This window comes from Ahaetulla prasina, chromosome 14 (genome assembly GCF_028640845.1).
Source record: "Ahaetulla prasina isolate Xishuangbanna chromosome 14, ASM2864084v1, whole genome shotgun sequence".
NCBI classification, from domain to species: Eukaryota; Metazoa; Chordata; class Lepidosauria; order Squamata; family Colubridae; genus Ahaetulla; species Ahaetulla prasina.
The window spans coordinates 4,570,337-4,582,360 of NC_080552.1; the positions used below are offsets into that span (position 1 = coordinate 4,570,337).

At 45.0% G+C, this 12,024-nt stretch overlaps 1 protein-coding gene across 2 annotated transcripts; it reads right to left on the bottom strand.

Annotated features, from left to right (window-relative positions):
* Window positions 1-15: 15 nt before the first annotated feature.
* Window positions 16-11,715, bottom strand: ZDHHC4 (zinc finger DHHC-type palmitoyltransferase 4). 2 transcript variants are annotated; one of them, XM_058157058.1, is made up of 7 exons: window positions 11,663-11,715; window positions 10,234-10,359; window positions 7,611-7,684; window positions 5,164-5,342; window positions 4,428-4,553; window positions 3,084-3,328; window positions 16-1,330 (listed from the first exon to the last, which is right to left on the bottom strand). In XM_058157058.1, exons 2-7 carry the CDS (start codon window positions 10,351-10,353, stop codon window positions 1,058-1,060), a joined length of 1,017 nt encoding a protein of 338 aa, XP_058013041.1. In that variant the 5' UTR covers window positions 10,354-10,359; window positions 11,663-11,715; the 3' UTR covers window positions 16-1,057. The 2 variants fall into 2 exon arrangements, with proteins under 2 accessions (XP_058013041.1, XP_058013042.1); XM_058157059.1 differs by lacking the exon at window positions 11,663-11,715 and having other exon boundaries at window positions 10,234-11,358.
* Between the last annotated feature and the right edge of the window lie 309 nt (window positions 11,716-12,024).

Below are 12,024 nucleotides of genomic sequence, written 5' to 3' on the forward strand. Positions count from 1 at the left end.
CAGCAGGAAAAGGAATGGTGCAGGAGGGCAGCTTGGAGGCCTCAAACAGAAATTTAGCCCGTATCATTTAAGGACGGGAGGAACCCAACCATATGCAGAGGTCTGCAAACTTGGCAACTTTAAGACTTGTGGACTTCCATTCCCAGAATTCCCAGCCATGGCTGGGGAATTCTGGGAGTTGAAGTCCACAAGTCTTAAAGTTGCCAAGTTTGGAGACCCTTGTCTTAGAGGTTTCAAATACCCACATAATGCAGTTCAGGGCTTTGCATAGTTCCAGATACCTGCAGAACTGGGTCTGGAGTGACATTTCCCAGTAATTTGCAGCAGGAAATGAAATAGATGTAGGCCTCCATTCATCTTACATCACCAAAAATATGTAGTAATAATTATAACAATAGAGACAAGCACCTGCCACGTAACAATCCAAGCCTTAACAATTGTCCATAAAAAGACAAGTCTGGATAGTGGACATGTCAGTATTTGGAGACAACGGACTAGAAGAGAAAGAACGAGAAAACCATAAAATACAAAGACACGCAAATAAAAAAAATAGAACAGCTGTGGCAAAGGAGAACGAAGATAGCCTCTATAGTAATTGGCACCTTGGGTGCAAACTCAAAACTTCTGGAGCAACACTTGGAACATGATCGACAAAAGTCCCATCAGTCAATTGCAAAAGGCAGCTTGACTCAGAACAGCTTAAATCCTGCGAAGAGACTTTTTAACGCCATCAAACAGCATCTGCTTTTCCCAGGTCCTTGGGAAGTACTCAATAGGTGGATAAAAATGCCAAATCATGTTTAAACATCTGCCTAACTGCAACCAACCACTCACTACCACAATAACAACGCATCGCCTCCTCCCCAGGGCTTTTAAGCAGGCAAACGTAATTTTAAAAGTGCAAATAATAGCACTCGATGCTCACATTAACAATCTAATCCGTTAACTCACTTTCCACTTCTGAATAGTCCTTTAGTAGATAGAATAAAAATTCATTCTACAGAAAGTTAAGTTTGTAAGGTGCACTGTTTTTTGCCAGCTCCGCGTGTGCAAGGATTCACTTTCTTTTCTTTGCAGGACTTGTCAGAGGCGTCACAATTTCTGCCAGGTTGGCCCAGACACCTTTGGAGTAGATGTTTCTATAGCTTTCCTCCCTGCTGTATTGCTCCGAGTATGAGTGCGTATATCTTGCTGATTTAAACCATTCGTTGCTCGTCTGGTTGGTCAGTACAAGGTACAGGACGAAGCAGAAATAGGAGCCCAGAATGACCAACAGAAGGATGACAAAACCCAGCATGAATACAATTCTAGGGAAGGTCAGGAAAAGTTGCTGTGAAGAGAAGGGGAAAGGAGTTAACCTCCAGGTGCTCAGGATCTCCAGGCCCCCTCCTAGCCTATAATTCTGGCAATATCACTTGCAAAATCTGAGTTGGAAGAGACCCCAGAGGTCATGTAGCCTAGCCTTCTGCTGAAGCAGTTTGGTCATATGGCTATCTCCTGTGAAGAACCGCCGCACGATTACTGGTTCTACTGGTTGAACGCTCTTAGGACAAAACTGCCCTCAAGATTGTATTGACGGTGATTAAAAAGTAAGCAAAATCATTTACAACTAATTCCCACAACACTGTCAAACTACTAAGCCCGTATTATTGTTATTCTTCTCATCCTTCCTATTACCTACCGTATCTCCTTTTCTACTTATGACTATAACCTTGTTGCTTGAATCTTTGCAATTTATATTGTTTTATTTAAACTCCTAGTATGATTTTGATTGCTTATTTAGCATCCTATGGCTATCACTGTAGTATCTTATGATTCATGATGAATGTATTTATGATGACTCTGATTATGATTTATCGTGATCAGAGTTATTATTATTGAGTCTGTCATTTGCACCTCTATAACTGTCTGGTTCGGTTCTGCAACCCAATGAGAAAGACACAGACTTCAAAGGATAATTAGAACTGCAGAAAAAATAATTGCTACCAACCTGCCTTCCATTGAGGACCTATATACTGCACGAATCAAGAAGAGGGCCGTGAAAATATTTGCAGATCCCTCGCATCCTGGACATAAACTGTTTCAACTCCTACCCTCAAAACGACGCTATAGAGCACTGCACACCAGAACAACTAGACACAAGAACAGTTTTTCCCCGAAGGCCATCACTCTGCTAAACAAATAATTCCCTCAACACTGTCAAACTATTTACTAAGTCTGCATTACTATTAATCTTCTCATCATTCCCATCCCAATCTCTTTCCACTTATGACTGTATGACTGTAACTTAGTCGCTGGTAATCCTTATGATTTATATTGATATTGATTGTTCCTGATTGCTTATTTGTACCCTATGAATATCATTAAATGTTGTATCATTAACTGTTAAATTGTACCCTATAATTTTATTTATTTTATAATTTAATTTCTATACCGCCCTTCTCCCGAAGACTCAGGGAGGACCATCACTTGTGTTGTAAATGTTGTACCTTGATGAAGGTATCTTTTCTTTTATGTACACTGAGAACATATGCACCAAGACAAATTCCTTGTGTGTCCAATCACACTTGGCCAATAAAAATTCTATTCTATTCTATTCTATTCTATTCTATTCTATTCTATTCTATCCTATTCCTATTCTATTCTATTCTATTCTATCACTTACAATTTTTATGTACACTGAGAGCTTATGCACCAAAGACAAATTCCTTGTGTGTCCAATCACACTTGGCCAATAAAAAATTCTATTCTATTCTATTCTATTCTATTCTATTCTATTCTATTCTATTCTATTCTATTCTATTCTATTCTATTCTATCACTTACAATTTTTATGTACACTGAGAGCTTATGCACCAAAGACAAATTCCTTGTATGTCTAATCACATTTGGTCAATAAAGAATTCTCCCCTCCCCTCCCTTCTTTCATTTAATGTCCTATCAATGTTTTCACGTAGTGTCTGAGACAAGAGACATGATTTCAATCCATTCTATACCCTCTCTGGCTTCTGAAGTCCAATCTGAGTCTCTGTACCCCTCCCCCTCAGGGGAAATGGCACGAATCAGCAGTTAGTCAATATTTACCTGAATCAGGAAGAAGGTATCGACTGGATGCTCTTGACCTTGGTCATCAGTATAATGTCCCCAATGAAGATTTGACAAAAGGACCACCTTGATGAGAAGGCCGGCCGTTACAGCTGCAATAGAAGCGGCCATGGAGGTCAAAGTCAGCAGGTAGCAAAGAAAGAACCGGATGTTGAAGGCTCCAATGCAGTTGTTGACCCAAACACAGTGGTGATCAAAACGATGTATGCAGCCACGGCACACGCCTGAGCAGAAAACGGAGGAGGCTCAAAGTGTTAAGAAACCACAACAAAGTCGAAAGCCAAACAAGGCGGCATTTCGATCTATGGCAGGGGTGTCAAACTCAAGGCCCCTGGGCCAGATCCACTCTACAGGGTGCTTAGATGTGGCCCACGGGGCCACCCTGGATGCAGTGAGGGACCGGCCTGTGGTGCCTCTGCCAGCAAAAACGAAGCTCAGGAGGGTAGCACATGGCCCTCCCGAGCTCCGTTTTCACTGGCAGAGGGCTGCAGGAGGGTATCACAGGCGGAAACAGAGCTCAGGAGCCCGTTTTAGCTAGCAGTGCGCTCGGGCCACCACAGATGCCACCGGCACGAGTGACGTCGAGCTGGCCATGCCCAATCTGCCACACCCACCTTGCCCCCCCCTCCTCTCCCGAGGTCAAACACAACCCTGATGCGGCCCTCAATGAAATTGAGTTTGATACCCCCTGATCTATGTGCAGTAGTGAAGAAGGTTTGCATTGGTCAACGAGGAAACACGACACATCGAACTGCATTGATTTTTGATAACTGCAAAGATTTAATCAGCTCTTCTCTTAATAGTTTTCTGAATATGTTTTCCCAGTTTTGTAAGAAAAGAGATTTAATAGCGAGTTAAAGAATACTTTGCAGTGGAAATGAATTAATTATTGTAAATACTATAAAGTCCCTCGCTTAAAATCTGTCCGTTTCGTGACTGTTATAACAGCACTGAAAGAAAGGGACTTATGACCATTTTTCACACCACCATTGCAACATCCTTATGGTCACGTGATCAAAATTCAAGCACTTGGCAACCGGCTCATATTTATGACGGTCGCAGTGTCCCGAGGTCATGTGATCCCCTTTTGCGACCTTCTGACAAGCAAAGTCCATGGGGAAGCCAGATTCACTTAACAACCATGTTATTAACTTAACAACTGCAGTGATTCACTTAACAACCGTGGCAAGAAAGGTTGTAAAATGGGGCAAAACTCACCTGTCTCACTTAGCAACCGAAATTTGAGGCTCAACTGTGGTCGTAAATCAAGGACTACCTGGACTACAGGCTCTCCAGGGACAAATGCTAAACCGAGACTCTTACCGCAGTGCCTGGATCTGGCTGGTTTTCTCACTGCGCAGGTAGGGCATTCCGCATCTTGTTGAAACATCAGACCGTCGTATGCATATGCATGAAGGAAGAGAAGCTGGTTGGATTTGGTAATGATACCTTGTGGGAAAAAGCAAAGATTCTTACTAGCAGGACGGGGGCGGCAACGCCTTTGCTGTTGTGAGATTTCCTTCCTGTCATGTGCCTGAAGTTCCATAAAGTTCACCTTGAGGATTCAGATCAGAGACATCTTAGAGATAAAATTCACTATTTTCCTCTGAAGCAAATTTCTCCTGCTCTATACTAAGAAAAACGTCTGTGGGCTGCTCTCACTTCCCTTAACTGCAGCAGAGATATGCCCAACTAACTGCTTTTATGCATCATACCTCCGTCTGATTCACTTAACAAATGTGGCAAGAAAGGTCATAAAAGCGGGGCAAAATTCATTTAACAAATGTCTCACTTAAGCAACAGGAATCTTGGGCTGAATTGTGGCCATAAGTCAAGGACTACCTGTATAGCAGCAATCAGGCTGCTATACAGGTGTATACATCAGGTAAGTCTCCAGGCGGTATTCAAGACTTAAGGTTAAGGTGTGGAAAGAGAACAAGCTTTACCCCAAACCATCACTTGCTCAGTGCACAGCCAGCCAGCAGGCAGTGGGGCACCATCAACCGCCCAGGAGAGTGCCCGTGTCCAAGAGCTGAGATTGCAAGGAAAAGGGCCTCACCTGGGTTACTTCTGGAGCAGAGGATGAAGAAAGCGGCATTCACAGCCAGCAGGAGGTAAGGAAGAAAGAGGACGAGCCTGCTGAACTGCAGCTCTTGGCAGTAGCTCAACACCTCCCAGGTGTACTCGCCGTAAACCAGCCCTTCCAAGATCAAGTGCAGGACCACAAAGAAAGAATTTCTGCAGCAAGGAGAGAATGAGATGCATTTCTTCTCCCTGCTTTTAAGGGGAAGGGAACTGCTGTTGTGACCCAGGCCCATGTAGGTAGTAATAGACTTAGTCTGTGGAAAAATAAACTTTATTCGAACAGCTGGGAATTACTTCATTCTCAGCGTCGTTCAACTCAAAGTAAAACAAATGCCTCCCAAACACAAATTCTTCCATTATCTCATAAACCTTAGTCCAATTAGGCAAACTGCCAAAGGCCCTTCCTGGCAAATGTCCAGAAGCCACAAAAACAAAGACATACATTAAGCAGAGGACGCAGCTACAACAGTTGTTTTCTGGCAAGCTGAAACACTGGTGGTGCTGGTCTTTTAAGCCTTATGGGAGGGGCCAATCATCTCTTGGCCCTATTCCCGAGTTGTCCTCTCTGCTTGAGCTGCTCTTGCCTTTTGGCAGCTCTTCTCATGCGTGCATTAGGAACAGGTTCCTCCCGTTCCTCTGCCTCATTACTATCAGGCTCTGGAGGCTCTGGAGTCCGCACCTGACTTCCCAATGGCCCTGGCCCCACCTCAGCCTCATTGCTGTCCGACTCCGTTGCCAGGTCCGTAGGCTGCTGATGAACCACAACAACTGCCTCTGACCTGAGATTGCCCATCAGGCTTCAAAACTTGTTCTATCCTTCCTAACTCAGAATTCAATACAAACACCTTAGGTCAGTCTGTTCCAACAGTAGCCATTTTAAGATGTCTGGACTTCAACCCCCAGAATACCCCAGCCAGCCTTGCTGGGAATTGAAGTCCAGACATCTTAAAATGGCTATCATTGGGAAACACTGCCTTAGGTGAATTCACCTTGCCTGGCAGCTGCATTTACACATCAAGGTCAAGTACTTACGGGACCGCCTGCTGTTACCTCATGCCTCCCACCGACCCATACGCTCGCACAGAGAGGGACTTCTCAGGGTGCCGTCCGCCAAGCAATGTCGGCTGGCGGCCCCCAGGGGAAGGTCCTTTTCTGTGGGAGCTCCTACCCTCTGGAACAAACTCCCACCTAGTTTACGTCAACTGCCTGACCTTCGGACCTTCCGCCGTGAGCTGAAAACTCATTTATTTATTCGAGCGGGACTGGCTTAAAGTTTTTAATTTTTAAATCTTATTTTAAATATTAATTAAATTGGGGTAGGAATTTTATACGATTTTTAAGGGTTTCTAAGTTTATCATTTTAAATTTTTGGCCGTTTGTAGAATATGTCTTTTAATTTTCTGTTTTTAATTGTATATGGTTTATTGTTTTAAATTGGCTGTACACCGCCCTGAGTCCTTCGGGAGAAGGGAGGTATAAAAATCTAATAAAATAAATAAATAAATAAATAAGGCTGGTTCCGCTTTCTGTAGATTTAAGGTAAAGATTCCCCTCGCACATACGTGCTAGTCGTTGCCGACTCTAGGGGGCAGTGCTCATCTCCATTTCAAAGCCGAAGAGCCAGCGCTGTCCGAAGACGTCTCCGTGGTCATGTGGCCGGCATGACTCAACGGCAGAGGCACACGGAACGCTGTTACCTTCCCACCAAAGGTGGTCCCTATTTTTTCTACTTGCATTTTTACGTGCTTTCGAAACTGCTAGGTTGGCAGAAGCTGGGACAAGTCACGGGAGCTCACCCCGTTACATGGCAGCACTAGGGATTCGAACGTTCTGTAAATTCTGTAGATTTAGAGTGCCGTATTTATTAATTTCTTTGGCTTGTATCCTTTCCAAAGATCATCCCCTTAGAAGCATCCAAATGTAGGAACTTCTGCTGAGGCTGGGTGGCCCAAAGAATTAGAAGGTGAGTTAGGACCAGAGAATGACTACCAGTTTGCTCTAGGCTAAGAAGCTTGGTGAAGAAGGGCCTCTTTTGTTCCATAGCTGCTCTGGGAGCTACAAAGAGGAGGCTGGGAGGGTCTAGGGAGCTCCTGAGAGGATGATGTGGGAATGCTGAATGTATTACAAATATGTGCCAGGCTTCTTGCCAATGCAGAAGCAATTTCTTTCCAACAACTCAAAGATCCCAAAGAAAGAGGACAATAGTCCAGCAGACCTCGTCCCAAACAAAATGTAAAGATCAACGCGATACCACAAAATTGTAGGCAATATAAAACTAGGAGGCGAGTTCATAGAAGGGACGTTGCAAGTTTGAACAACATGGGAAGCCATTTTACCAAGCTAGGATGTTCCAAGGGCCCATTAATGCCAATATTCACAAATGCCAGAGAATGGAGCCAATAAAGAAACCGGCGGCAATACCGGGAATGGAAGAGTCCATGAACTGCCTTCTGAGCTGCTCTATGAACCGGAGCTGGAATTACATAGGAGAACACCTGCATCAAAAGAGAAAAAGAAAACAAAATTATTTTTAAAAAGGAAAGGTGGGGACCACAGATAAACTCACTCACAAAACCTGCAAGGTCATTGCTGCAGAACCCTCAGGAACCAAAGGTGGGAGGCTCTAGCAAACTGCCAAATGTCAGCCTTTGATGCTAACCTTCAGGTTGTTAGTTGTCAGTCAGCAATTAGAGGCCCTAAGATGGAAAAGGTCACTGCTGAACCAATCTTCCAGATCTTTAGAAAAGGAAAGTCAACAGGGAACCATGATCCCATCAACAAAGAGAGACTGCCACTACCCCATAATTCTTCCAGGATATTTTGTTTAAATTAGGATCCTACGTCAAAATGATGTCATCTACTGAAACAGCATCTCCCAAGAGACCCGTACAGTTCCCATCCTAATAATATTCCTGACATTTAGACAGCACTAGTCATTCTTGTTGCCGATTTCTGGCAGTGCTTGGATAGGGAAAAGGTAGCCAAGCGGATTCACCTTGATCTAGCAACAATTTTCAGCTTGTTGCTTCAGCTTCAGTGGGATTCTTTTTTTTTTTTAATTTCATTTTGTCACAACAGTATACACAAACATCGACATAAAAACAACAACACATTATAAAAGATATATATATATATATATATATATATATATATATATATATATATATATATATATATATATATATATATGTATGTATGTAGGTCTATGGTTATTCGGGTTTTCTCCTGCGTAAAATTGGAAGTGTCTTGGCGACGTTTCGACGAAGTCTCATTCGTCATCTTCAGGCTTCAGCTTCGTGCTGAAGCCTGAAGATGACGAATGATACTTCATCGAAACGTCGCCAAGACACTTCCAATTTTACGCAGGAGAAAACCCGAATAACCAAAGACCTACATACAAACACCTGCGAAAACCTCAGAAAACAAATATATATTGCTCCCAGAAGCACGAAGCTGAAGCCTGAAGATGACGAATGAGACTTTGTCGAAACGTCGCCAAGACACTTCCAATTTTACGCGGGAGAAAACCCGAATAACCAAAGACCTACATATATATATATATATATATATATATGTATGTATGTATGTATGTATGTATGTATGTATGTATGTATGTAAAAGTATGCAACAGTTATATTAATTTGATATAATGAAGGGAACAATTGGACAGGAACGGTAGGCACTTTTGTGCTCTTATGCATGCCCCTTCATGGTATTCTCCCTTTGCTGTGGGTCTAGCTGGACATGATAGGTGGGGAGAAGAAAGCAAGAGACTCCTCTTATGTGTTGGGTACAACAGGGCTCAATGCTCTCATCCCTCTTATTTCATATCCACATGAGGCCACTGGGTGCGGCCATTGGTTTCTGGGATGCATAGAATAGAATAGAATAGAATTCTTTGCTGGCCAAGTGTGATTGGACACGCAAGGAATTTGTCTTGGCGCATATGCTCTCAGTGTACATAAAAGAAAAGATACCTTCATCAAGGTACAACACTTACAACACTTAATGGGTACCAATTTAACACTTAATGATACAACACTTAATGATACTCATAGGCTACAAATAAGCAATCAGGAAACAATATCAATATAAAGCGTAAGGATACAAGCAACAAAGTTACAGTCATACAGTCATAAGTGGAAGGAGGTGGGTGATGGGAATGATGAGAAGATTAATAGTAGTGCAGACTTAGTAAATAGTTTGACAGTGCTGAGGGAATTATTTGTTTAGCTGAGTGATGGCGTTGGGGAAAAACTGTTCTTGTGTCTAGTTGTTCTGGTGTGCAGTGCTCTATAGCGTCGTTTTGAGAGTAGGAGTTGAATGATACCCAGATGTGCATCTTAGCCACAGGTTGGCCAGGTGATGCTACCAGTGTTTGAAGGCTGAATTAGTCTATAGGGGAGAAAGCAAGTCCTCTCTCTCTCTTCTTTAAAATACCGTCCCTTCTGCGATTTGCAGGGACCTCCTCCTGCCCCTTTTCAAACAAGCCGTTGAGACTTAGCTGTATTCTCCAGACCTCGGGTTAGAGCCAGTGACAGATCCATTGTATGGTATTGTTTTAAAATGGTTTCTGCTTGGCTTTGTGATAATGTTTTGTGTTTTCATTATATTTATTTCTGTACTTTGTAAGCTGTCCAAAGTTGAAACAGATTGGAGCAGCCTGTAAATTTCATAAAGCAATAAGCTCATTTCAGGAAATGACACACAAAAAAGCATTCCCATCTTCTTCCATGAAAGGGGCTGATGTCCAAGCTAAAAGAAATGATTCTGGGAACTTTGCTTTTACTCCTTACTAGAGCAGGGGCTGCAAATGAAAGAAGGGATGGAGGCTGACCTACAAAATGCTGGAAGGAGGAGCAGCTATAATGCTGAGCCTCCTTTTCTTTCTCCCCAAGGGAAAGTTAACCATCCAAAGGTAAGTGTGATAGGTGGTGTAGACATTTGATAAATAAAAATAAACAACTGGACTGGAGTCCAAGCCAGATGCGTGGAGATCAGTGTTGGGAGGGCAGAAACTGGCACACAGCTGGTTGCCCCTTACTTGAGTTGTGCCCCTGATGAGCCTCCAAGAGAAGCTTTGCTCCCGTCGGGAGGAGACACAGACCGCCACGCTGAGCAGCACCAGGCCGAGATACAGGCCGAAGAGGATCACAAAGTCCATCTCGCCCTGAAAAATCCATGTGAGTCTTAGCAGGTTGTGGCCCACCACCTGACTTTCCCTTTGGGCCCAAGGAGATCCACCGGCATGGCTTCCACTTCTGTGTCCCTGGGGAAAGTCAGAAGGCCTCTGTCCAGGCGCGCCCACAGAGGAGACTGGGGGGAGCAGCAGACTCAGTCCTCCCCGCCTGCAGTTTGCACGGGGCAAGGTGGGAATGGGCTGCAGGGCGGGCAGGGGTCTGCAAACTTGGCTCTTTTAAGACTTGTGGACTTCAACTCTGGTGAAATCTCTGGTGGCTCAGACTGGTAAGACAGTCTGTTATTAACAGCAGCTGCTTGCAATTACTGCAGGTTCAAGTCCCACCAGGCCCAAGGTTGACTCAGCCTTCCATCCTTTATAAGGTAGGTAAAATGGGGACCCAGATTGTTGGGGGCAATAAGTTGACTTTGTATATAAATATACAAATAGGATGAAGACTATTGCTAACATAGTGTAAGCCGCCCTGAGTCTTCGGAGAAGGGCGGGATATAAATGCAAATAAATAAAAAAAAAACTCCCAGAGTTCTTGGCTGAGGAACTCTGGGAGTTGAAGTCCACAAGTCTTAAAGTTGCCAAGTTTGGAGATCCCTGGTCTAGGGGAATACAGGTAGTCCTCAATATACGACCACAATTGAGGCCAACATTTCAGTTGCTAAATGAGACGTTCTAAGTAACTGTCGTCCCATTTTACGACTTTTCTTCCCAGCCGTGAAGTGAATCGCTGCAGTTCTTAAGTCAGTAACACGGTCGTTAAGTGAACCTGGCTTCCCCATTGACTTTGCCTGTCAGAAGGGGAACGACATCAGGCGCTGCCACCGTCATAAACAGGAACCAGTTGCCAAGCGCCTGAATTTGGTCCAGGTGACCATGGGGATGCTGCGGTGTGAAAAAGGGGTCATGCCGCTCTTTTCAACGGCGCTGTGATTTCGAACGGGCACTAAACGAACAATGTTGTAAGTCGAGGACTACCAGTATCTGCGCTCCCCCCCCCGCCCACCCCCCACCCCGTTCCTGCCACTTATATCTAAGGGAGTCAGCGCGGGGAGTCAGGAGGCGGCCCAGGCCGCTTCCTCCCCGGAGGCCCAAGAAGGGCCGCGCAGACAGTCTGCGGACCGGGGATACGCCCGCCGCCCGCTCTTATGGCGGCAGCTACGGCGAGGGGCCGCCCCTCATTTCGAGGCCCCTTCCCTGAAAGCCCCCGAGGGGCAGGAGAGCCTCCAGAGGGAGACCAGGCGCCCCTCCCCGCCGCGTCGCTTAGCAACGGGCCCGCTACCGGCAATTTCGCTGATCTCCGGAACGGGCGCCGCCATGACAGTCCGCAGGAGGGAAGGGCAGGGGCGGGACAAGCCGTTATCCAATCCGCGAGCACCAGAGGCCGGCCGCCCTCGTGACGTCAGGCGCCCGCGCGCCAGAAGGCAGGATGGGAAATGTAGGCGCTGTGCTTCCTTCGGCCGTAGCACCACAGGAAGGAGAGTCTCCCGGGGACCGCAGCATCATAAACACACAATGTTTAAGTCAGGGGTCTCCAACCTTGGCAACTTTAAGCCTGGTGGACTCCAACTTCAACTCCTGGGGGATTCTGGGAGTTGAAGTCCTCCAGGCTTAAAGTTGCCAAGGTTGGAGACCCCTGGTTTA

Excerpts from the sequence above, each read along its gene's own strand:
- ZDHHC4 (XM_058157058.1), bottom strand. The coding sequence starts at position 10,353 with ATGGACTTTGTGATCCTCTTCGGCCTGTATCTCGGCCTGGTGCTGCTC. Across the intron at positions 5,343-7,610 it reads CATGGACTCTTCCATTCCCG|AAATTCTTTCTTTGTGGTCC; the intron begins GTATTGCCGCCG and ends TCCTTGCTGCAG. Across the intron at positions 3,329-4,427 it reads AGCCAGATCCAGGCACTGCG|GCGTGTGCCGTGGCTGCATA; the intron begins GTAAGAGTCTCG and ends TTTTCTGCTCAG.